Here is a 25,271-nt window from a genome sequence, read left to right as displayed (position 1 = left end):
AACAGCCTTATCGATGGGCCTCTTACCCAGCTCTCTAGGTTTAACTGAGTTGAGTCGATTTGTTACCACAGCTTCAAGTAGCTGTTACAGAACAAGCAAGACATCCTAATAAAGCTGTAAACGTGTTTACTCAAACAGAGTATTGATTTTACTTGGAGAGGGAGAAGCTGGTGCTTAGCACAGTGTCAGGGTGGATGAATTTCACTGCGGTTTTTCATTGTCGTCTGTCATGGTTGTGAAACACTAAGTAAAGCCATTAGAGGATAATTAGAAGTACCAGAAATTTAGCCCCTAAAATCAGTTAACCATTTGGGAGTTTCATAGCTTAATTAGCTTTTATTAAAAATTTCCTCTAGTAATAATAGTCAAGCACTTTTAATGGCACTTTCAGGTAGAGCAAGATTTCAAGGTTGTAACTTGTTAAATATATGAATTTAATGGCTAAAGGTTTTTCAGACTTTTTCTCATTCTAGTAATTAGGCTAACGCTAGAACACAATGTAAAGAGACAGTGATCTATACTCATATCAGCAGAAGTACACGGTGTTTCTGAAAACTCAATTTTAAGGAAGTGATAAAGCAATTATAAAATATTTAAAACACATCTTATAAAGGAAAAAATACCCAGTTAGCATCTTTATTAAACATTTAGGTTTAAATGTTTAACCTAAATGACCTAGACACATAAAACTGTCAATGCCACCCCTGTTTTCTTAATACCTTCCTTCATTAGAGAAGAATCTAAAATATTCTAGCCCGCTGTAAGTTAGTCATCTTAAAGGTAAAAGTTGATTGCACAACTGTGGAAAAGACACAGGTCAGATTGAGAAGTTGCTTACCTTCTAGAGAAACTGTATTAGGTATTAAATTTGATGAAAAGTATTCATATAAACACTCTACCTGCTGTCTTGCAAATGACTAGAAAAACACCACAGTTGAAATACATCACCTAGGATGATGAACACAAAACTGAAAATTTAATAAAAATAACTTTTACCATTATATTTAAAATTAGTCTTATTCCCATATCTACAATCATTTATTCAGTGCCTTACAGTAAACTCATGCTTTCTTGCACTACTGCCCCAGCTTGCCTAAATAACTCATATAAATGATGATGTCTGAGGGATGAACAATTCAAAAGCCTAGGAGTAACAGACTCCATCAGAAACAACAGTGAAAAGTGATGGGGAGTTTTCTTTGCCTTTGAAATGCTATATAGTTATAAGCCAAATTCTACCCTGAGTTAAGCCTTTAAGCCTTGGAGTAGCAGGTTGTAAAATTTTGTTACCTAAGTGGACACAACCAGAGCTCCCTCTTTTAATTTTTCAGAAGGTAGAGGAAGAAATTGGTTTTTCACAGTGTATTTCGATCTCTATTCTATATTGAAGTATTCAAAGACAGAGGAAAAAGAAACGATATAGATTTATGATTATAATGTATCATTCTGTTTTATATATGTGCATTTCAAAATCCCCACAATACAGTACTTTATTTTGTTCTATTCAGTTTTCTTAAAAATGACAACTATGTGAGGGAGCTCATTGTCATGGAAGCAGGGGCAGGGGTGCAGGATCTAGTAGGGCAGCCATACTTTGGCTTTAAGGCACTATTTCATCTGATTCCTTTGGTCAAAGGAACAGAAACCCATTTCATCTGGCTCAGAATAAGGAATTTTTTTTAAGGAAGCACATAAGCATTAAGGGAGACATTATAACACAGTGGTTAAGACAATGGGTCAAAAGACATGGATTTGAGTCCTTCTTCTGGCATTGTGTGACTATGGACAAGTTATTTGACATCTCTGAGCCTCAGTTTTCTCATCTATAAAAATGAGGATAAAATACCTATCTCATTTGGGTTACAGTAAAAGCTGAATGAAATAATGTTTATAAAGGAAAAATACCTGACACATAGTAAGGTTTCGTATGTGTTACCTGTCATAAAAGGAATCTCAAGCAAGAACCAAAACTGGACAAGTGTTTACTGAGCGTGGAGCCAGATGATGATTCTAGATTCCATCAGTTCTAGAGACCTCAACAGCAGATATTCATGGATCTTTACTCCATTGCTTACACATTAATGTCACTCAGCTGCATTGCATGTCTGCTTCTTCCTTCCTGGTCTTTCTGGTCCTTCTTTGCTTTCCATTCTGGCTCCTGAAAGAGAACAGTAGGTTAGCTCAGTTCACTTTTTGTGCCATTCATAAATAGGATACTGGAAGAACATCTGGGGTCAGATGCCCTGGCCTTGGTCCAGTTAGCAGTAAGGGTTGATTTACATGCTCCAAATACATCAGCTGACCCCCTCAATAATGCTGGAGGTGAGGCAGTTTTTCTTAAAAGGGTAATGGATGGGTGGGCTCTGTACACATGTATGTTTGCATCCTTTGTCTTTGCCCTTTTTCTCATACTTAGAGTTCTGAAAATGTTTCCTACAGCATGATCCATCTATCACACAATACAGGGAACATCAAACAGCTTATATCTTAAGCTGGAAACCTAGGAATCATTCTTAATACCTTCCTTTCCTTCTGTCCAAACCTTCAGTGAGTTCTTTTGACTCAATTTTAAGGATATATCTCATATCTTATCTCAAATCCATCCATTTTTCTGCTTCTTCTTTTCTGCCACTTTAACTCAGGCCTGTTTTTTTTTTTTTTTTTTTTTTGCGGTACGCGGGCCTCTCACTGCTGTGGCCTCTCCCGTTGCGGAGCACAGGCTCCGGACGCGCAGGCTCAGCGGCCATGGCTCACGGGCCCAACCGCTCCACAGCATGTGGGATCTTCCCGGACCGGGGCACGAACCCGTGTCCCCTGCATCGGCAGGCGGACTCTCAACCACTGCGCCACCAGGGAAGCCCCTCAGGCCTGTTTTTTACTTACTACAGTAGCTTCCTAACTGAGCTCCATACTTTCAGTCTTTTTTGCATTCTATTCCATTTTCCTACAGAGTAGCCAAAGTACTCACTTTAAGGAGAAATCAAATTATTTCACTCCCCGGCTTACAACCCTTCAGTGGCTTCTAGTTGCACTTAGACTAAAAGTCTAAACTCCTATAGTGGCCCAAAAGAATCTATATGATCTGCTATCTCTGAATCTGTATTTCACGCCACTTTCACCTTTGCTTGCGTGCAGTGGCTATGCTGGTCTTCTTTAAGGCCTTAGACACTTTGCACGTGGAGTTCCCTTTGCCTAATATGCTCTTCTCTACTCTACATGGCTATGTCTTTCCCATCCTCAGTCTCAACTTAGAAGTGTTCTCTAACCATCCTATCTAACACGGGTCCCTTCACTATTCTGTACTGCTACACACAGTCATTTTCCTTAATAGGACTTAACATTCTCTGGAATTATCTTATTTACTTTTTTATTATCTTAATTACTAACTTATTACTTCTTTAAAAATCTCCCCCATTAAAATATAAGCTTCAAGAGAGCAGGGGCACTATGTGTCTTATTCTCCAATGTATCCTCAGGACCCACCACAGTGCCTGGCATAGAGTAGATAGTAAATTTTCATTGTATGAATGAATAAGTCAATTAATCACATGCATAGCTACAGACAAACTTACCTCCTACCATCAGATAGAAACCATTCTAGTCAGTATATCTAAGAACTTGGTTATTGAGGGATTTTGTCAGAAAGGGAGTGAGTCAGGAAATAGCAGGTTAGGCCATACTTTCGTATCAGGTCACCTTGACTTAACATTAAACTATGCTAGAATGTATATGTGAATAATCCAGTGACAGACCGATCACAGCTACGTTTTCTTTACTGTTATTTAAAATGGAGGTAGATGTGGAGAGAACACGTGTTAGGAAAGGAAGCAAGCAGCATTTAATATCTATTTCCCTTAATACCTGTAGTATGAATATGAAAACTGATTCTCAAGATCATAATCCTGAACATCAGGTCCTGTTGTTAATAGACGATAGCATACAGGTCAGAGGCTTCTGGCAAGATTTCATAGAACGTGTTGAAGTTATCCAGTAGATCTCTAGATTCGATTTGCCCAGTGGAATGTCCAGTGCCTCAAATAACAGCACCCTTGTCATGTCCTACCTAGAATCTTTACTGCTGTTTCTTACTGGGAGTGGGGTAAAATGTAGCTCCTTCACAGGAAAAGCAGTGAGACTCTGGTGAAGAGCACGTGACATGAACTGAGCCTGGGACATACTCCATGTTTCATTTTCCACATAGTTTCCTAAGCTTTAAGCCACAGAATTGTTCTTAATTTTTTAAATTTCATCAGCACCCACATCAAATCACTATTTATTCCCCATCCTATCCTTATTATCTGTCACTCTAGAACAATGGTTCTCAAACTTAAGCATGCATCAGAATCACCTAGAGGACTTGTTAAAAGATAAATTGCTGGGTCCTATCCTCAGAGTTTCTGATTCGATAGGTCTAGGGTGGGGCTTAGGTCACACTAAAGCTGCTAGTGCAGGGACCACACTTTGAGAAATGCTTCTAGAATATTCCAGTAGACTCCTACGTGATCTCTCTGCCACCAGTCTCTTTCCTAGTAAATTCATGCTCCACACTTCTGCCAGGATTATTTTTAAAGTATTTATGTGGCTTTTTCTCCTAAAACTATAAAATCCTCAAGGATTAACGCTATGTTTTATCCATCTTTGAATCCTTTGGTGTCTAGCACAGTACCTAGTGATGGTAGGCATTCAATAAATGTTGGTTAATTGAATAAATCAAAATACTTTTGATAGCATTCTAGGTTTTTACTTTATTTTCATTTGCTTCTTATACAAGTTTGTATATGTATACAAGTGTCATAGTGGTAGTGGCATAAGTCTAGTAAATTGAGGATTCAGATTAGTCAACATTTTAATTTATATCTTATTCTGTCTCTTAAAGTAGGCACAGGTAATAATAATAAAAATACAGGCTTTAAAAAAAACGTACAGGGCTTCCCTGGTGGCGCAGTAGTTGAGAATCTGCCTGCCAATGCAGGGGACACGGGTTCGAGGCCTGGTCTGGGAAGATCCCACATGCCGTGGAGCACCTAAGCCCATGTGCCACAACTACTGAGCCTGCGCTCCAGGACCTTGAGCCACAACTAATGAGCCTGCGTGCCACAACTACTGAAGCCCGCGCACCTAGAGCCTGTGCTCCACAACAAGAGAAGTCACCACGATGAGAAGCCCGCGCACCACAACAGCCCCGTGAGCCACAATTACTGAGCCTGCGCGTCTGGAGCCTGTGCTCCGCAACAAGAGAGGCCGTGATAGTGAGAGGCCCGCGCACCGCGATGAGGAGTGGCCCCTACTTGTAGCAACTAGAGAAAGCCCTCACCAGAAACGAAGAGCCAACACAGCCATAAACAAACAAACAAATAAAGGCAAAATTCCTTTAAAAAAAAAAAAGTACCGCCTTTAAATTTACTGTCTCATGTGCCGTGTGGCAGCATATATCTGGTAACCATTGGTTTAGAAGGTATAGCAGACCAGTCTAAGAGAGCCCATAAAATCATCACTAAAGTGTAGATATCTAAGAAAGGTGGAGAATGAACAAAGAACTGAAAAATCAGATTGATCCAGAAATGACAGCAAATTTTTTACAGGGAAAAGGACAGGGAGAATATAGAATTCAGCACTCTTAGTTACTGTAAAATATTATATCAGGTTTGCTTTAATTACATGGTAATGCCTCTGAGAACAAAAGTAATTACATGATAACTTATGTTACTACTCCCACATTATCTCTTAATAACTATGTAATTAACTTGTCACTACTGTACAGTGTGTAGTTCGATATTACTCTTGTATAAAGAACATTGATAAATTAAATGAATAAGTTGGGGTGGGATGAGGGATGAAGACAGTAGGGAAAGCATAGTATTATAGCAATCTGGAATGCAAATGGTTCATTAGATCATTGACCCAGTCCTCAAGGATCTGAACCAAAACCGTGAAGATTACCAAAAGTGTCTGAAGTGAATCATGTAGCTTTCTGAAGACAACAAACATAAAATATAGTAGGTTCACCAAGCAATGAAATAGATAAGTGAGTATGGGATATAAGGCGTATACTTTTATGTTTTGAGCGGTTTTTATTTTTAAGTATTAGGAATTTTTTTTAACACAAATATAGATCAATGGAACAGGATAGAAAGCCTAGAGATAAACCCATGCACATATGGTCACCTTATCTTTGATAAAGGAGGCAAGAATATACAATGGAGAAAAGACAGCCTCTTCAATAAGTGGTGCTGGGAAAACTGCACAGCTACAGGTAAAAGAATGAAATTAGAACACTCCCTAACACTATACACAAAAATAAACTCAAAATGGATTAAAGACCTAAATGTAAGGCCAGACACTATAAAACTCTTAGAGGAAAACATAGGCAGAACACTCTATGACATAAATCACAGCAAGATTCTATTTGACCCACTTCCTGGAGAAATGGAAATGAAAACAAAAATAAACAAATGGGACCTAATGAAACTTAAAAGCTTTTGCACAGCAAAGGAAACCATAAACAAGACGAAAAGACAACTCTCAGAATGGGAGAAAATATTTGCTAACGAAGCAACTGACAAAGGATTAATCTCCAAAATATACAAGCAGCTCATGCAGCTCAATATCAAAAAATCATACAACCCAATCCGAAAATGTGCAGAAGACCTAAATAGACATTTCTCAAAGAAGATATACAGATTGCCAACAAACACATGAAAGGATGCTCAACATCACTAATCATTAGAGAAATGCAAATCCAAACTACAGTGAGGTATCACCTCACACCGGTCACAATGGCCATCATCACAAAATCTACAAACAATAAATGCTGGAGAGGGTGTGGAGAAAAGGGAACTCTCTTGCACTGTTGGTGGGAATGTAAATTGATACAGCCACTATGGAGAACAGTATGGAGGTTCCTTAAAAAACTAAAAATAGAACTACCATAGGACCCAGTAATCCCACTACTGGGTATATACCCTGAGAAAACCATAATTCAAAAAGAGTCATGTACCACAATGTTCATTGCAGCTCTATTTACAATAGCCAGGACATGGAAGCAACCTAAGTGTCCAGTGACAGGTGAATGGATAAAGAAGATGTGGCACATATAATGGAATATTACTCAGCCATAAAAAGAAATGAAATTGAGTCATTTGTAATGAGGTGGATGGACCTAGAGTCTGTCATACAGAGTGAAGTAAGTCAGAAAGAGAAAAACAAATACCGTATGCTAATACATATATATGGAATCTAAAAATTTTTAAAAATGGTTATGATGAACCTAGGGGCAGGACAGGAATAAAGATGCAGATGTAGAGAATGGACTTTAGGACACAGGGAGGGGGAAGGGTAAGCTGGGACGAAGTGAGAGAGTGGCATGGACATATATACACTACCAAATGTAAAATAGATAGCTAGTGGGAAGCAGCTGTATAGCACAGGGAGATCAGTTTGGTGCTTTGTGACCACCTAAAGGGGTGGATAGGGAGAGTGGGAGGGAGATGCAAGAGGGAGGAGATATGGGGATATATGTATATGTATAACTGATTCACTTTGTTATAAAGCAAAAACTAACACACCATTGTAAAGCAATTATACTCCAATAAAGATGTTAAAAAATAGAAATTTAAAAATTTTTACAGAAAGAATTGTTTTTTTAATGGAAAAAAACATTCTTTCACCCATATCGTTTAAGCAGCATCTTGAGTTCGTATGTGTGGCCTATAGGGTGAATATGTGCAACTCCAGGAACTCTTCATTCATTGCTGATAGGAATGCAAAGTGGTACAGCCACTTTGGAAAAGAGTTCAGCAGTTTCTTACAAAACACAGTCTTACCATATAGATCCAGCAGTCATGCTCCTTTGTTGCCCAAATGAGTTGAAGACTTATGTCCACATAAAAACCTGCACACAAATGTTTATAGCACTCTTTTCTTAATTGACAAAACTTAGAAGCAGCCAGGATATCCTTCAATAGGTGACTGGATAAACAAACTTTGGTATATCCATACAATATTATTCAGTCATAAGAAGCAACGAGCTATCAAGCCATGAAAAGACACAGAGGAAACTCAAACAGCATGCTAAATGAAAGAATCCAATTTGAAAGGGCTACAAATTGTACAAATCCAACTATATGACATTTTGAAAAGGGAAAACTATGAAGACAGTAAAAATATCAGTGATTGTCAAGGGCTGAGGGGGGAGTGAGAGGGCTGAATAGGTAGAGTACAGGAGTTTTTTGAACAGTAAAGTTATTCTGTGTGGTATTGTAATGGTGCATAACAAATCATTATACAGTTTCAAATCAAATAGAATGAATGACACCGAGTGAACCCTAACATAAACCATGGGCTTTCATGAATCATTATTGGCTCATTAATTGTAGCAAGGTACCAAACAAATGCAAGATGTTGATGATAGGGGAAACTGAGGGATGGGAAGATGAGAGGGTATACAGGAACCCTGTACTTTCTGTTCAATTTTTCTATAAACCTAAAACTTCTCTGAAAAATAGTCTATTAATTTAAAAAACAAAAAAGGCCAAAATGGAAAAACCTTTCTTCCACCCACCTCATTTTACCAATATCTTCAGTTTGTGTGTGTGCCTTTTGTTTCCCAGCTTCATCAGTTACAGTGTTCTGAGATGCTAAGGCCAGTGTCCTATGGCCAGTGACCTCACCATTTTTACCAAAAAGCTTGTTTTATTGATATCACATAATGACCACGCTGTCCAAGTAGAGTGATCCTTTCTGCTTAATTCTGTGAGGAATTCTCCCAGAATCTCTGCTAAGGAAACATTGGTCCTTGAATTTCCATTTCAAATGATGCAGACTGATTTATTTGGCATGTGCCTTCTAAAGATAAAGACTTCATGTGGGGAAGAAAGATTGTGCTAAGGTTCCCTCAAAAACTCTCTAAGATGCCTCCTCTAACACTGCCTGTGTTTCCCTAAGCCTAAGAGTACAGAAAGTAGTGAAGATCTTTAGTTTTGAGGAATCTTTCTAAGAGTGACCAATTTCATTGTACTTTTAACACTGATGCTTATACTGATTTACTTTGCAGAAAGCTCTGTTCCCAAGTGGCTACAATTATTAATAAACTCTAAAAGCATGAGTGGAAAACTGTCAGAATAAAATATCACTTAGCTGAAATTCTTGAATGCGTTGTTCTTAACCTTTTATCTGAATAGCTAAATGTCTTCATGTTATTCTTTAAAATAATGTTTATTGGCTTTTTTTCTGATTATAAAAGTAATATTGCTTATTATAGAATATCTAGGAAATAAACAGAAAATAAAAATCGTCTCTGAAATCTGGAAATGATAATAATTTTTCAGACACATAAGAATTTTGCTTTTTTACTGTTTTTAATAAACATGTTTCTAAAATGCATTGCAACGATTTGACCAAAGAGCAAAAATGGAAGAAAACACATGTAGGAATTTAATAAAGTCAGGATGAGTACAGGAGTACTCTGTACTATCTTCACAACTCTTTTTTAAATCTAAAATTATTTCAAAATAAAATGTTTAAAAATGATAGGAACAGGGAGGATTGCTTAAGATATGGTAGTGGAACAAAAATATAACTCTTTGGGAAAAATGGAGGTTGATCACATCCCAATTATCATACTCAATATCTAGATGGTGTAAAAAAGTTAAATGAGCATAAGTGAACTAAAAGAAAATATAAGGTAATATTTATTTGACCTCATGGTATGGAAGACCTTTCTCAGCCTAAATTCAGTGGAAAAAATATTAAAGAAAAGATAAATATATTGATGTAACAATAGAGATAAAAGGCAAATGACGGGAAGTATTCACAACGTATGTAGTAGACAAACTGGGAGAATATCTCTTACAAATCAGTAAAAGAAGAGAAATACCCCAATAGGAAAATAGGTAAAAGCTGTCATCAGACAGTTCATAAAAACAAGAAATGCAAATGGTCAGTAGGCATACAAACAAAAAAAGTTTTCAACCTCCCTAATATACAAATAACTAAGTTAAAACAAGATTCTGCCTTTCACTTTTCAAATTATCGAACAGAATTCTTTTATAGCAAGACTGCTGTTGGGTATATACATTAATAAGATTATTTTGAAAAGGAGTTTGGCAATGTGGATATAAAGCCTTAAAATTAATTACCCTTAAAGAAATTTATCCTAAGGAAATGAAAATTTTTTAATGTGCACAATGATAAATGTTATTAAAGTGTTATAAAAATATTCACTACAGTGTTAATTATGGTAGAAAACAAAATTGGAAAAAAACTATCCAAAAATAGGATTAAGTAAATTATGCTACATCCACATTTAAAATGCATGGTCTCTAAGAATATTTAAAGGTATGGGAAAATGTTTCTAATCTACTTTTTATTGCAGAAATAACACCTGTAAGCAGTAGAAAATACAACAGCACAAAAAGTAGATACATATATATATCATAGAAGTAGTGTATTTATATATAATGAAAAGTAAACATTGCTCCTACCCCAGTCCACTAATTTCCCTCCATGAGGTAGCTTTGGTTGCTAGTTTCTGTTGAATCCACCCAGAAATATCCTGTGCTTGTGCAAGTTTGTATATGAATACATATCCCAGTTTTCATCGAATGAAAGTATACTGGGCTTACTGTTCAATCTCTTGATTTTTCATTTACTCATATCTTGGAGGTTGTTTCTTAGCAGCACATGAAGATCTAACTCATTCTGTCTAGTTAACTGCTTTCTATTATTCCATTGCCTGGATTTAACTAGTTCTCTCTTCAAATTGTTGGAGTTTTTTAAGACATAAACCGTGTAACCATATTTGATGATAATCAGAAAAGCTAACTCATCCTTTTTACTGTGAATGTTGAATGAACAGTAATGGAGTCTACTGGGTTTTTAGTTCCAGCCACCATGAAAACTATTAGTGGAGGAACTATATGGAAAAGAAAAAAATGATCTGTAGACTTTGTTCATTTCCTTTTAAAATATCCCTAGCTCTTAAGTGTCTTCATTAAGGCTTTCATACCTACTGATGATGTTTCTCAGTTCTCTGTAAATGACACTAAGAAAATTCTAAATGTTATATCTTTTCTACAGAAGCAACATGGAAGTTAGGAAATCACATTGCCTTTTGCCCGCACCAGCCATCCCACCTCTATGTGCTTTGAGGAAAAAACTAGCTTAGCACCTCAGCACAGTTTAAATTATGTCTCAGGCCTCGTCTCCAACACTGGATTCAGTTATACTAAAATTGATCACCCTCTTTATTATTTTTTTAACATCTTTATTGGAGTATAATTGCTTTACAATGTTGTGTTAGTTTCTGCTATATAACAAAGTGAATCAGCTGTATGTACACATATATCCCCATATCCCCTCCTTCCCCCCATCCCTCTCCCACCCCTCTAGGTGGTCACAAAGCACCAAGCTGATCTCCCTGTGGGATGCAGCTGCTTCCCACTAGCTGTCTATTTTACATTTGGTAGTGTATATATGTCAGTGCTACTCTCTCATTTCATCCCAGCTTACCCTTCCCCCTCCCCGTGTCCTCAAGTCCATTCTCTACATTAGCATCTTTATTCCTGTCCTGCCTTAGGTTCTTCAGAACCAATTTTTTTTTTGTAGATTCCATATATATATGTTAGCATACAGTATTCGTTTTTCTCTTTCTGACTTACTTCACTCTGTATGACAGACTCTAGGTCCATCCATCTCGCTACAAATAACTCAATTTAATTTCTTTTTCTGGCTGAGTAATATTCCATTGTATATATGTGCCACATCTTCTTTATCCATTCATCTGTCGATGGCCACTTAGATGTCCTGGCTATTGTAAGTAGAGCTGCAGTGAACACTGTGGTACATGGCTCTTTTTGAATTATGGTTTTCTCAGGGTATATGCCCAGTAGTAGGATTGCTGGGCCATATGGTAGTTCTATTTTTAGTTTTTTAAGGAACCTCCATACTGTTCTCCATAGTGGCCGTATCAATTTACATTCCCACCAGCAGTGCAAGAAGGTTCCCTTTTCTCCACACCCTCTCCAGCATTTATTGTTTGTAGATTTTTTGATGATGGCCATTCTGACTGGTGTGAGGTGATACCTCACTGTAGTTTGGATTTGCATTTCTCTAATGATTAGTGATGTTGAGCATCCTTTCATGTGTTTGTTGGCAACCTGTATATCTTCTTTGGAGAAATGTCTATTTAGGTCTTCTGCCCATTTTTGGATTAGGTTGTTTGTTTTTCTGATATTGAGCTGCATGAGCTGCTTGTATATTTTGGAGATTAATTCTTTGTCAGTTGCTTCAAATATTTTCTCCCATTCTGAGAGTTGTCTTTTCATCTTGTTTATGGTTTCCTTTGCTGTGCAAAAGCTTTTAAGTTTCATTAGGTCCCATTTGTTTATTTTTGTTTTTATTTCCATTTCTCTAGGAGGTGGGTCAAATAGGATCTTGCTGTGATTTATGTCATAGAGTGTTCTGCCTATGTTTTCCTCTAAGAGTTTTATAGTGTCTGGCCTTACATTTAGGTCTTTAATCCATTTTGAGTTTATTTTTGTGTATGGTGTTAGGGAGTGTTCTAATTTCATTCTTTACCTGTAGCTGTGCAGTTTTCCCTGCACCACTTATTGAAGAGGCTGTCTTTTCTCCATTGTATATTCTTGCCTCCTTTATCAAAGATAAGGTGACCATATGTGCGGATCACTCTCTTTAACATCAGTAAAAGAAAATTCCAAATGAAATTTACCAGAAGGTAATAAGCTGTACCAGTTGTTAATGGACAGAGGTTTATTCTGAGAGCTCTGGGTCTGTGATTGTTCTAGGATTCAGAGCCAGCTGATACTAGCCCTAGGAACCAAATTCAATGTCATTGAAGCCTTCACCTACCCTGTGCCTCAACAGCTGGAGACCTAAGGTCCGTGACTTGGCCTAAATTTGGGGAAAGTCTGAGATGCCCTGGGATAAGCCTATCTGTAAAAGGATCAGAGGGGAGTTAGAGGTCACAGAGAGAATGAACCAAAGTAAAACGGTAACAACAATCGCCTCAGTATATGAGTTCTTGATTTGGAAAACTACTGATACTTCTTGTTCTCCAGTGTTATGCCTCCTGTTCCTCTTCTCATGGCTGTGCTGAAAGGCATATATGCAGAGCCTTACCCTTCATTTTCAACATGATGTACTGGCAAGGACCGTAAGCTAATGGCCCCTAAAAAAGAGCTTCTAAGGTGCTTTTTCATATTGAGTACACATGCCAAGTCAGTTATTTAAGATTTTACTTCTTGACTTCTTGTTAGGCCCAAAATCTTTAGTAAAAGAGTGCAAAATTCTTTTTTAAATTTGTCTGCAAGCCGTATTTATCTGCTATAGTGTCTGCCAACCACACTTTTTATAATTCACCACATTCAGTGAATGAAATATGAATAAGCACTTTGTTTACTTACTGGCACAGAATTTGTATATATTAATAGCATATTGTCATTATTTGTATTTTTCCTACCTAAAAAATACTTTATTGGAATAATATTCTAAAAATGCAGAGAACTTTTAAAAATTGGTGGGGGGGGGGGGCAGAGGAGACCAAAAATTCTATAGAAAAATAAGCAAAAGATCAGAATAAACAACTCACAGAAAGAGATTTGTTCTTTACACGTATAAAAAGATGTTCAACCTCACCCATAGTAAGAAAAATGCAAATTAAAGTTACATTGAGATATTGTTTCTAACCCATCAGATTGGCAAAAATTCAGAAGCTTGGCAGTATACTCTCTTATTGAGGCTGTGGGGAAGCAGACACCCTCAAACATGACTAGTGGAAATGCAAAACAGTTCAACCCCAAGGAGGGGGAATTTGGAAATATCTAACAAAACTGCTTATATATTTACCCTTCAACCCAGAAAATTCTACTTGTATAAATTTATCCCAAAGATAACACACACACACCCAACAACACAAAAATATGTATGCAAAATGTTATTCATTACAGAATTATTTATAATTTCAAAGCATTAGAAACTATGTGAACATTCACACATAGGAGATGGAGTGAATAAACTATGGTATATCCATACAATATGGTGCTTTGCAGCTGTAAAAAAGAATGAGGAGAATCTCTATGTATAAATATGCAGTGATTTCCAGGTGGTGTTTTAAGTGAAAAAAGCAAAGTGCAAAAGGGCATGTATTCTATGCTACCCTCCTTTTGTGTAAGAAAGAAGAGGTAATAAGAAAATGCACATATATCTGCTTACCTTTACAAAAATAAACACAGGAAGACAAACCAGAAAACAGTGAAATTGGGTACATACATTGGGGACGGGCACAGAGGGGCACAGTGTAAAAGGAAGTGACACTTCTCTGAGTATACCTTTTTTAGAGTTTTTACTTGGAAACATGTTAATATTCTACATATTTTTAAAGACACATTAAATTAACAAGGATGAAAGTAGGGAACGGAAACTGAAAGCAAACTGCCCAACATTTTTTTTCAGTCTTAAGTAAAGTGAACCATTCTAAAGTGGAGTAAAAAAGAGAACCAATCAAAAGAGCAAACTGAACACAGTATTTGAGTACATTGGAGAACAGCAAACCAATTCCAAACTCTTTTTAGTAGATTTGGGTTTTCGTAGAATAAGTGGTGAAGCAATTTTGAAGCTGTTTTAAGAGATATTTCAAAACTGAGCCAATTGTGGATCAACTTATACTCCAATTTAAAAAAAAACTAAAAAAAAAAAAAACTGAGCCAATAAATACATGTGTTGATATTGTTGGGAGCTAGGGTTTTCACTATTGAAGAAAGTACAAAATCATGATAATGGAAGGGGGGAAGGTAAGAAAGAACTCTGTGGGGATGGACTGGAATTGGAAATACTGGTGTCAACTCAATTTCTAAAATAGTTCTGTGTATATATGTATATACATATGTACACATTTATGTGTGTACGTATGTATATCTGTGCATGTGTGTACATGCATACTTCCTAGCTCAATTCGCTGACAGAGTCCAAAAGCAAAGAATGCACTTACCACCCACACTTTGATCTCTAATACTATTCCACCCTAATAGGAAATAGGTATCCTTGGAAAAATGGCTGATTCCAGGGCTGGGATAGGGTGGGTTTAAGAGCCCAGAACATAATGCCAGAAAGTAAGGAAGTGCTCAAAAATAGTGTGAGGGCAGGTCCAAGGACACCTGAGCCAACTTGAAGGTGCTCCTACTGGCAAAAAGTGGGGCATTTTGAGCACCAAATTAAAGGCTGTCATGAATTATAAACCATTGATTAAAAAACAAAAGTCTGGGCTTCCCTGGTGGCGCAGTGGTTGAGACTCTGCCTGCCAATGCGGGGGACGCGGGTTCATGCCCCAGTCCAGGAGGATCCCACATGCCGCGGAGCGGCTGGGCCCATGAGCTATGGCCGCTGAGCCTGCACGTCCGGAGCCTGTGCTCCGCAACGGGAGAGGCCACAACAGTAAGAGGCCTGCGTACCGCAAAAAAACAAACAAACAAAAAAGTCTGTGCTCCTTATTGATAAATAAATACATTAAAAATAATAAATGGGAGAAAAGGTAAGTTCTTGCGTATAGTAAAATGCCAGAAGCTGACTGGTAAATGTGAAAGGAGTGCTGGAGTTAGAAAATCATCACAGTTTAAGTTGCTTCTGTTAATAATCGTGAGTGAATACTAAATCTGGGAGAAGGGATTGGGATTCTTGATGGGGAGTAGCATATTTGCATGGTATTAAACTGTCTACCAACAGGCTCCCTGTTAGATGCAAGGGAAATAGGACAACACCTTGATCAGGTGATCACAATTGTCACCAATGAACAGCAGCCAGACATAATATGCTCTTAAATGTGTGATACCCTGAGAAGAATAACATAATTTTTCTAGTATTCTGGCCAGGAACGCATAGTCTGAATTAATCATGAGGAAATACCAAACAAACCAAAATGAGAATCACTCTATTAAATACAGAGTAGCAGAAGACTGTATTCTTTGAAAATATCCTTCTCACAAAAGTCAAAGTAAGACTGAGGAAATGTTCAAGATAAAGGAGACTAAAAATACGACAAATCCTAGACTAAATTCTATCCTAGAAGGAAGAAAAATGCTATAAAGGACATTATTGGGTCATTGACAAAACTGGAATACGGACAGTCGATTAGATAACAGTATTCTAACAGCGTTACTGAAGTTGGTGACTATGGTTATGTAAGAGAATAGCCTTATTCTCAGGGAAGACACATAGATATATTTAAAGGTAAAGGGAGGTGACAGATGCAACTTCCTCTTAAATAGTTAGGGGGAAAATTGTACAAAAAGAGAGCATGTGCACAGAAGGAACAAAATGTTGACAATAAGTGCATCCAGGTAAAGGATATGTGGGTACTATTTGCATTGTTTTTATTCCTGCAAGTTTTCTCTGAATTTGAAATTATTTCCAAATACAGTTTTTTAAAAGTACATTTTAGGCCAGCTAATAATTAAAATCTAAACTTAAAAAATTATATTGCAAAACATTATGCTAAGTGAAATAAGCCAGACACAAAAGGCCACATATTGCATGATCCTACTCATGTGAAGTACCCGGAGTAGGCAAATTCATAGAAACAGGAAGAATAGCAGTTACCAGAGGCCAGGAGTAGGGGGAATGGAGAGTTTAATGAGTATAGTTTCTGTTGGAGTGATGAAAAAGTTCTGGAAATCGATAGAGGTGATGGTTACACAACATTGCAAAATGTACTTAATGCCATGAATTGTACACTTAAAAATGGTCAAAATGGTAATTTTTAGGTTATGTATATTTTACACAATAAAAAATGTATCTTGGGAATGTTTAATTCCTATTATAAAAGGATTTCCTATGATTCTTTAATATAATATAATATAAGGGAGCTTTAATATAAGCTCTCTTTATCTAAACTATTTTATACAACTTTTGAAGATTCACACCAGCTACTTTATGAAGGTTCCACTTAAAATTGATTGTATAACATCTGTAGTTCATCTCAGTTCGTTTTTTAAAATAGATTATTAAAGAACTGATATTCACCTGGGGCAAAGGTCTTAGCTTTTTTCTGCATCCAGGTTTTCCACTTGTCAAAGAAAATGTCTCTTCAGGGGACTTCAATCATCAGCTTGCTCTTCTCTTAGAAAGAGGATGCTGGTATTTAGGCTTCACAAAAATATTTCATAAACATAAGCTTTCTTTTCTCTCAAACATACCAGGAGGAATGAGGAAAACAGATGTTCCTTGTAAGTCTTCTGATAGACGTGTTTCCATTGTAAGCTGATCTGACTAAATTTGGCATCTGTTCCATTCACTGTGTGGGCTGAGCAGTTTAGTCTCACAGTTTGGCTGAAAGTTAATATCGACCTTTGACTGTTACCTGAAAACACATTGATAAAATACTCTTACTAAACCTCTTGAGAGAGTGATTTCACTTTCTAAGCAAACGTCTTCAAAATACATCACTCCATTAACCAAATTAATTATTCTTTGGTTGGGCATACTTATTTATTTTATTGGATACAGAGCATTCCGCAAATCTGACAGGGAGAAGCCTGTGTGGTCAGAATGGTAGAAGAGAAAGAACATAAATCTCTTATAATGCTCTCTACAGGTCACTACACCACAGCTTTTAACTTAACCTTCACCCCCCAGCTGCCCAGGGGCTATGGGAGGGCCTAAAAGTCTGGGTACGGAGCAGTTTCTCATTATCATCTGTTCTTCTGAGTATTTGAATACTGCTACAGCAGCTCGGGTTTTCCTAAGAGGGAAGTAGCCCCAGATTCTTCTGTTCTTGACTATCTTATTTATAACTACAATTTTTTATATAGTTTTATTGCAGTATAATTGACATGCAGTAAACTGCACATGTTTAAAGTGTACAGTTTTACAAATGTTGAATGATGTATACACCTATGAAACCATCACCATGGACATATCTACTGCTTCCATGCTACTTGGATTGTTTTCCAGTTTCGGGCTATTCCAAGTAAAGATGCTCTGAACATTCATTTACAAATCGTGGTATGGAAAAATGTTTTCCTTTACCTTGGGTTAAATACCTAGAAATAGAAAAACTGAGTCATATAGTAGGTGTATGTTTAACTTTTTAAGATGCAGATAAATGGTTTTCAAAAGGGGACTTATCATTTTATAGTCTCGCAATCAGTATATGAGAGTTTCAGTTGATCTGTACCCTTGTCAACACTTGGTTTGTCAGTCTTTTTAATTTTAGCCATTCTGGCGGGTGGGCAGTGGTATCTAATGGTGGCTTTAATTTGCATTTCTCTAATGAATAATGATGTTGAACATCTTTTCATGTGCTTATTTGATATCTGTTTATCTTTGCTAAAGTGTTTGTTCAACACTGTTGCCCATTTTTTATTGGGTTGTTTCTTGTTATTGAAGTATAAAAATGTTTAATTTGACAAAGTCAAAATTATTTTTTCTCTCATAAAAGTTTATACTTTTGGGCTTCCCTGGTGGTGCAGTGGTTGAGAGTCCGCCTACTGGGGCATGGGTTCGTGCCCCGGTCGGGGAAGATCCCACATGCCGCGGAGCGGCTGGGCCCGGGAGCCATGGCCGCTGAGCCTGCGCGTCTGGAGCCTGTGCTCCGCAACGGGAGAGGCCACAACGGTGAGAGGCCCACGTACCGCAAAAAAAAAAAGAAAAGTTTATACTTTTTATGTCTTAAGAGATCTTTGGCAAGTCCAAAATCACTAAGATTTCCTCCTAAGTTTTCTTCTCAGAGTTTTATGGTTTTAGCTCTTACATTTAGACCTATGTTTCATTTCAAGTTAATTTTTGTGGTTGATGTGAGGAAGAGTAGAAGTGGGGGCTTTTGTTTTTGTTTTTTTTCCACATATGGCCATCCAGCTCTTCTAAGAACATTTGTTTAAAAGATTACCCTTTCTTCATTGAATTACTTAATACCTTTGTAAAAATCAATCGACCATATAGAAGTAGGTTTATTTCTGGACCGTCTATTCAGTTGCATTGATTTGTCTATCTTTATGCCATAATGTCTCAATTATTGTAGTTCTGTAATAAGTTTTTTAATCAAGTAGCCTTCTTTTCAAAGTTGTGTTTTGATTAGTCTAAGTTCTTTGCATTTCCACATAAATTGTAGAATCAGCTTGTCAGTTTCTGTTAGAAAAGTCTGCTAGAATTTTGGTTGATATTACATTGAATCAGTAGAGCTGATAACAATATTGAATCTTCTGATCTCTGCACACTTTATATCTGTTCATTTACTTAGCTTTTTAAAATTTCTCTCAGCATTGTTGTTTTGTTTTCTCAGCACTGTTTTGTCATTTGCAGTGTAAATAAATGTCTTACCTTTTGTCATATTTAGCCCTAGGTATTTCACATATTTGATGGTATGGTGAATAGTATTTTTAATATCAATTTTGCTGGCATATACAATTGCTATATATACACATTACTAGTACAGAAATCCAATTGATTTTTGCATAGTGATTTTGTATCCTGCAGTTTTACTAAACTCACTTAGTAGCTCTAGTAACTTTTTTCTAGATTCCATAGGATTTTCTACATAGACCAGGATTTCTCAGTCTTGGCATTATTGACATCATAGGATATTTAACAGCATCCCTGGGCTCTACCCACTAGTTGGCAGTAGCACCCTCTGCTGCAGGTTTGACAACCAAGAATGTCTCCAGACATTGGCAATTTTGCCCCCCAGAGAACATTTGGCATTGTTGGGAACCGTAGACATAGACAGTCATGCCATCTGCAAATGAAGACAGTTTTACTTCATTTTCAGTCTTGATGCTTTTTCTTCTTTCTTCCGTTTGCCATATTGCACTGGCTAGGGTCTCCAGTACAATGTTTAAGAACAAACTTCCCTTCCTTGTTCTCAATTCTAAGGGAAAAACATTCCATCATCCACCATTAAGAATGATATTAAATGCAAGTTTTTCACAAGTACCCTTTATGAGGTTGAGGAAGTTCCCTTCTATTCCTAGTTTGCTGAAAGTTTTTTTTTAGAAACTGATCTTGGATTTTGTCAGATGCTTTTTCGGCATCTGTGAAGATGATCTTATGGTTTTCTTAGTTAGTGTGGTAGATTACATTGATTGGTTTTTGAATGTTAAATCAACCTTGTATTTCTGGGATAAATGCTGGCTGATTATGATTTATTATCTTTTTAAAAATACACTACTGGATTGGATTTGTAAAATATTTGCATCTTTTCTGATTTTGGTATCAGTAATGCTGGCCTCAAATAATGAGTTGTGAAGTATTCTCTCCTTTTCAGTTTTCTGAATAGTTTGTATAGCATTGACATTATTTTTCTTCCTTAAATATTTGGTAGAACTCAACCAGTGACACCATCTGAACCTGGAATTTTCTTTATTTATGTGCTTTTAATGTGCTTTTTAATTATAAAATCAAATATTTAATAGCTAGAAGGCTCTTCAGGTTATCTATTTCTTCCTGAGTGAGCTTTGATAGTTTGTGTCTCTCCAGAAGTTTGTCCAGTTTAACTGGTCAGATCTATTGGCATAAAGTTGTTAATGTTTCCTTATTATCCTTTTAGCGTGTGTAGATGCTATAGTGATGTCATATCTCTTATTACCAATATTGGCAATTTATAGCTCCCCTCTTTTTTTCCTGATCAGTCTGTGTAGATGTTTAATTTTATCCTACTTTGACTCCCAATTCCATCTTCTCAAGTCAGTGAAACTGTCAGGCTCTGCCTAGGCTGTCCTTCCATGTGTTGTGGCCTGGTAACTTTTGCAGTTTACCTCATTTGTTTCCCTTCTTTCATGGATCTTTTGTGGCTGATGTACAATATTTGAAAAACTTTGTTGCATGTGCTTTGTTTTTATTTTAAAGTTGTTTCTGGGCTTCCCTGGTGGCGCAGTGGTTGAGAGTCTGCCTGCCGATGCAGGGGACACGGGTTCGTGCCCCGGTCTGGGAAGATCCCACATGCCGCGGAGTGGCTGGGTCCGTGAGCCATGGCTGCTGAGCCTGTGCGTCCGGAGCCTGTGCTCCGCAACGGGAGAGGCCACAACAGTGAGAGACCCGGGTACTGCAAAAAAATAAATAAATAAAAAAGTTGTTCCAGGAAAAAGGGTAAATCTGGTTCCTTTTATTTCATGTTGGTCAGAAGCAGAAGGCCTGTTTCCTACCTTACCATATTTATTTTAATGTCAAGCCCGTCCATGGTGCTTGACTATAGAGATTATTTCGCTGTTACTTCTGGGAGTGAAAGAGATACAAGGTCATTCATAACTTTTCAACTCTCAAATTTGTTCTTGGAGAGATATCCAGATATTTTTGCCAAATAGCAGTTTTCTAGGAATAACATCAATACAGAAGGAATCCAGAGAGATAGGCAGAGGCATAACTAATAATTTCTCAGCTGTAAAGACCCAATATAATATTATTTGGCCAGTATTTCATACTTATAACCTTTTAATCTCAGAGTTAAAGTCTCCTTATCAAGGAAAGCATGATAGTTTAGGCTTAGAAAGACTAGGTTGACTTGGTGGTGAGTTGTCACATCCCGACTTGAGCTCTTTAAAAGAGCTCTTTCTTTAAAAGAAATATTAGGAAAGAACTCTCTAACCCTAGAGGTTTGACACTTCACTTTCAAGACTGAAAAAAGGCATAGGTATGTAGACCATTTTTCGTTCTGACCCATATGACATTTCTGATGCTGTTACACAATACTCATGTATTTCCCTTTTGTCTGTGTTCCAGGTTTTCTGTCTCAGCTGGTCTCTGACAAGCCCCTGACTGAATGCATCCGTGCTGGCCACTATGCAGCAAGTGTCATAATTAGGCGGACTGGCTGCACCTTTCCTGAGAAGCCAGACTTCCACTGATGAAAAAGCAGGAAACCGCAGCCCAGGAGTACAGACGCTGCCCTGATGGCTTCCTGAGAATTCCCATATTAATAAAGAAGAAAATTAAATGCTACCTTTCCTACTATAATAATGTTCATCTTAATTTAGAGGGTACAGTAGTACACACTAGAATCTTTATTCTCTCAGCAACCTAAAATCGGAGGTTTATTTCCATAGTTTGATAGTGCCACTTAAATGTCAATTAAACAGGAATATAACATCTCAATAGAAATTTTGTTTCATTTTTATTACTTTGTAAATTCATGTGTACTTAGTAAAGTGATCATTTTTTTACATTTCTGCTTTGAATGCAGACGCAATTTAATATGATAGATTTTTTTAAAGGAATTAAAGATAATATCAGTATATAAATCTTTAGCTTTTATACAAGTATATTTAATTCAGAAGTGTGTGTACACATATATACACACATATGTTCATATATGTACCACATATATACATGATAAATGGTTAAATAAGGTACAGAAATATTTATCTTGCCAAGTTATGCCAAGTAATTTCTTCAGTGTGTACTCAAACATGTAATAAACTTTGGATAATTAAATAATTTGCCAAATTATAAGCTATATTACAATATTCAATTCATAATCTTGTATTTACTTATGGTACTTTGTAATTTGATACAAATAAAAACTTGTCATATGGGACTTTTTTTCTGTCTTTGCCCTGTGCTCTGCAAACTAAGGAAGAAAGATCATTGTTTAATCCTGGGTCCTGAAATAATGGCTGTTTTGTTGATGGAGACAGAAAGAACAACATAACACATTGAAAAATAACTTAGAATTAGAGACCAGTAAGCCACTGGTTTTTTTTTTTTTTTTTTTTTTTTTTGCGGTACTTGGGCCTCTCACTGTTGTGGCCTCTCCCATTGCAGAGCACAGGCTCCGGACGCGCAGGCTCAGCGGCCATGGCTCACGGGCCCAGCCGCTCCACGGCATGTGGGATCTTCCCGGACCGGGGCACGAACCCGTGTCCCCTGCATTGGCAGGCGGACTCTCAACCACTGCGCCACCAGGGAAGCCCCAAGCCACTGTTTTAAGGAAGACAAAATGGTGTAATAGAACCTCCAGGAAATTCCCTGGCAGTCCAGTGGTTAGAACTCCGTGCTTCCACTGCAGGGGGCACGGGTTCAATCCCTGGTCGGGGAACTAAGATCCCACATGCTGTGCAATGCGGCCAAAAAAAAAAAATCTCTAAAAAAAAAAGAACCTCTGGAGTCAGACTTAATTACCTTGATATGACCTTGGGCAAATTACTCAGCCTCTTTGAACTTCAACTTCCGTTCTATAAAATGGGATCATAACCCCTGTACAAGGTCATTGAGATAATTTGAGAGAGAATACTAAGTATAAACTGCTTGTTACAAGTCTAATAAGTACCTACTGTTGTTATCATTATGATTATTGTTGAAGAAAAAAAAAGATCATAGTTATAAAACTGAATTCAAAATATTCAGGTTTTTGTTTTGTTTGTGTTTAAGTAAACTTTTAGGTCTCCTATGCTTGTTTATCTTTATCATTGTTGAGATATAATTCATATACCATAAAATTTTTCACTTTAAAGTATACAATTCAGTGGGCTTTAGTATATTCACAAAGCTGTGCAGCTGTCACCAATATCTAAATCAAGAACACTTGCATCACCCCAAAAGGAAACCCAATTCTCCCCATTCTCTGGTAACCGCTAAACTATTTTCTGACTCTATAGATTTGCCTATTCTTGATATTCATAAAAATGGAGTCATGTGTTCTTTTGTGTCTTGCTTCTTTCACTTAGCATGTTTTCAAAGTTTGCCCACCCTAGGACATTTTCAGTACTTCTTTTTATTGTCAAATAATATTTCTTTAGATATACCATATTTTGTTTATCCATTCATGATGTACATTTCAGTTGTTAACACTTTTGGGCTATTATGAGTCATGCTTCTATTAACAATCACATACAGGTTTTTTATGTGGATGTATGTTTTCAGTTCTTTTAGGTATATACATAGGAGTAGAATTGCTGGATCACATGGTAACCGTACGCTTAACTTTTTGAGAAACTGCCAAACTTTTTTCCAAAGGGACTGCATCATCTTGCCTTTTCACTAACATGGTTTGAGGGTTTCAATTTTTTCACACCCTTGCCAACATTTGCTGCTCTCTGTTTGATTATAGCCATCTTGGAGGGTATGAAGTGCTATCTCATTGTGGTTTTAAATATATTTATTTTATTTATTTATTTTTGGCTGCGTTGGGTCTTCGTTGTTGTGCACAGGCTTTCTCTAGTTGCGGTGAGCGGGGGTCACTCCTCATTGCGGTGCGCAGGCTTCTCATTGCAGTGGCTTCTCCCGTTGCGGAGCACAGGCTCTAGGTGCGCCGGTTTCAGTAGTTGTGGCTCGTAGGCTCTAGAGCGCAGGCTCAGTAGTTGTGGCGCATGGGCTTAGTTGCTCTGCCGCATGTGGGATCTTCCCAGACCAGGGCTCAAACCCGTGTCCCCTGCATTGGCAGGCGGATTCTTAACCATTGCGCCACCAGGGAAGCCCTTCATTGTGGTTTTAATTTGCATTTTCCTGTTTACTAATGATATTATGTTTATTGATTGACCATTTGTATTTTTTTCTTTGGAGACATGTCTATTCAGATTGCTTGCCCATTTTTTAATTGAGTGGTTTGTCCTTTTGTTGTTGAGTTGTAAGCATTCTTTATATATTCTGGGTATAAGTTTTAGGCATATGATTTACAGATATTTTCTTCCATTCTGTGGGTTGTGTTTCCACTTTCTTGCAGGTATCCTTTGAAGCACAGATATTTTTGTTTGTTTTTGTTTTTGTTTTGGCCATGCTGCACAACTTGTGGGATCTTAGTTCCCCAACCAGGAATGGAACCCGCATCCTGGGCAGTGAAAGCTTGGATTCCTAACAACTAGACCTTCAGGGAATTCCCCAGATGTTTTTAATTTGTATGAAATCCAGTTTATCTTTTTTCTTTTCTTTTTTTTCTTTTTGGTCAATTGTACTTTCAGCTTCATATCTAAGAAGCCATTGCCTAATCCAAGGTCATGAAGAATTACATCTATATTCTCTTTTAAGAGTTTTATGGATTTTGCTCCTACATTTAACTCTTTGATCCATTTCAAGTTTATTTTCGTATATATTTGAGTTGGGAGGTCTAAATTATTTTACTTGTGGCTATCCAGTTGTCCCTGTACCTTTTTTTTTTTCTTTTTTTTAATTTACTTTTTTTGGCCACCCCTTGTGGCATGTGGGATCTTAGTTCCCTGACCAGGGATCGAACCCGTGCCCCCTGCAGTGGAAGCTCAGTCTTAACCACTGGACCACCAGGGAAGTCCTCCCTGTACCTTATTAAAAAGACTTTTATCCACTACTGAATTGTCTTGGTA

The 25,271-nt window shown here is 37.2% G+C and overlaps 1 protein-coding gene across 4 annotated transcripts in view; it reads left to right on the top strand.

Moving 5' to 3' along the window:
- Positions 1 to 23,509, top strand: part of ADK (adenosine kinase) — a 487,490-nt gene extending 463,981 nt beyond the window's left edge. Inside the window, exon 10 of one of the 4 annotated variants that reach the window (XM_082854024.1) lies at positions 21,721 to 23,509. In XM_082854024.1, the coding sequence (XP_082710150.1) occupies positions 21,721 to 21,756 (36 nt within the window). In that variant the 3' untranslated portion in view covers positions 21,757 to 23,509. The remainder of the gene's footprint in view (positions 1 to 21,720) is intronic. The other 3 variants (XM_082854021.1, XM_082854023.1, XM_082854022.1) reach the window with 3 other exon arrangements.
- The last annotated feature ends 1,762 nt before the right edge of the window (positions 23,510 to 25,271 follow it).

The sequence above is a fragment of the Leucopleurus acutus genome, assembly GCF_964270905.1.
Source record: "Leucopleurus acutus genome assembly, chromosome: 14".
NCBI classification, from domain to species: domain Eukaryota; kingdom Metazoa; phylum Chordata; class Mammalia; order Artiodactyla; family Delphinidae; genus Leucopleurus; species Leucopleurus acutus.
The sequence above is the reverse complement of the archived record's forward strand: the minus strand, read 5'-3'. Positions and strand labels throughout refer to the sequence as shown.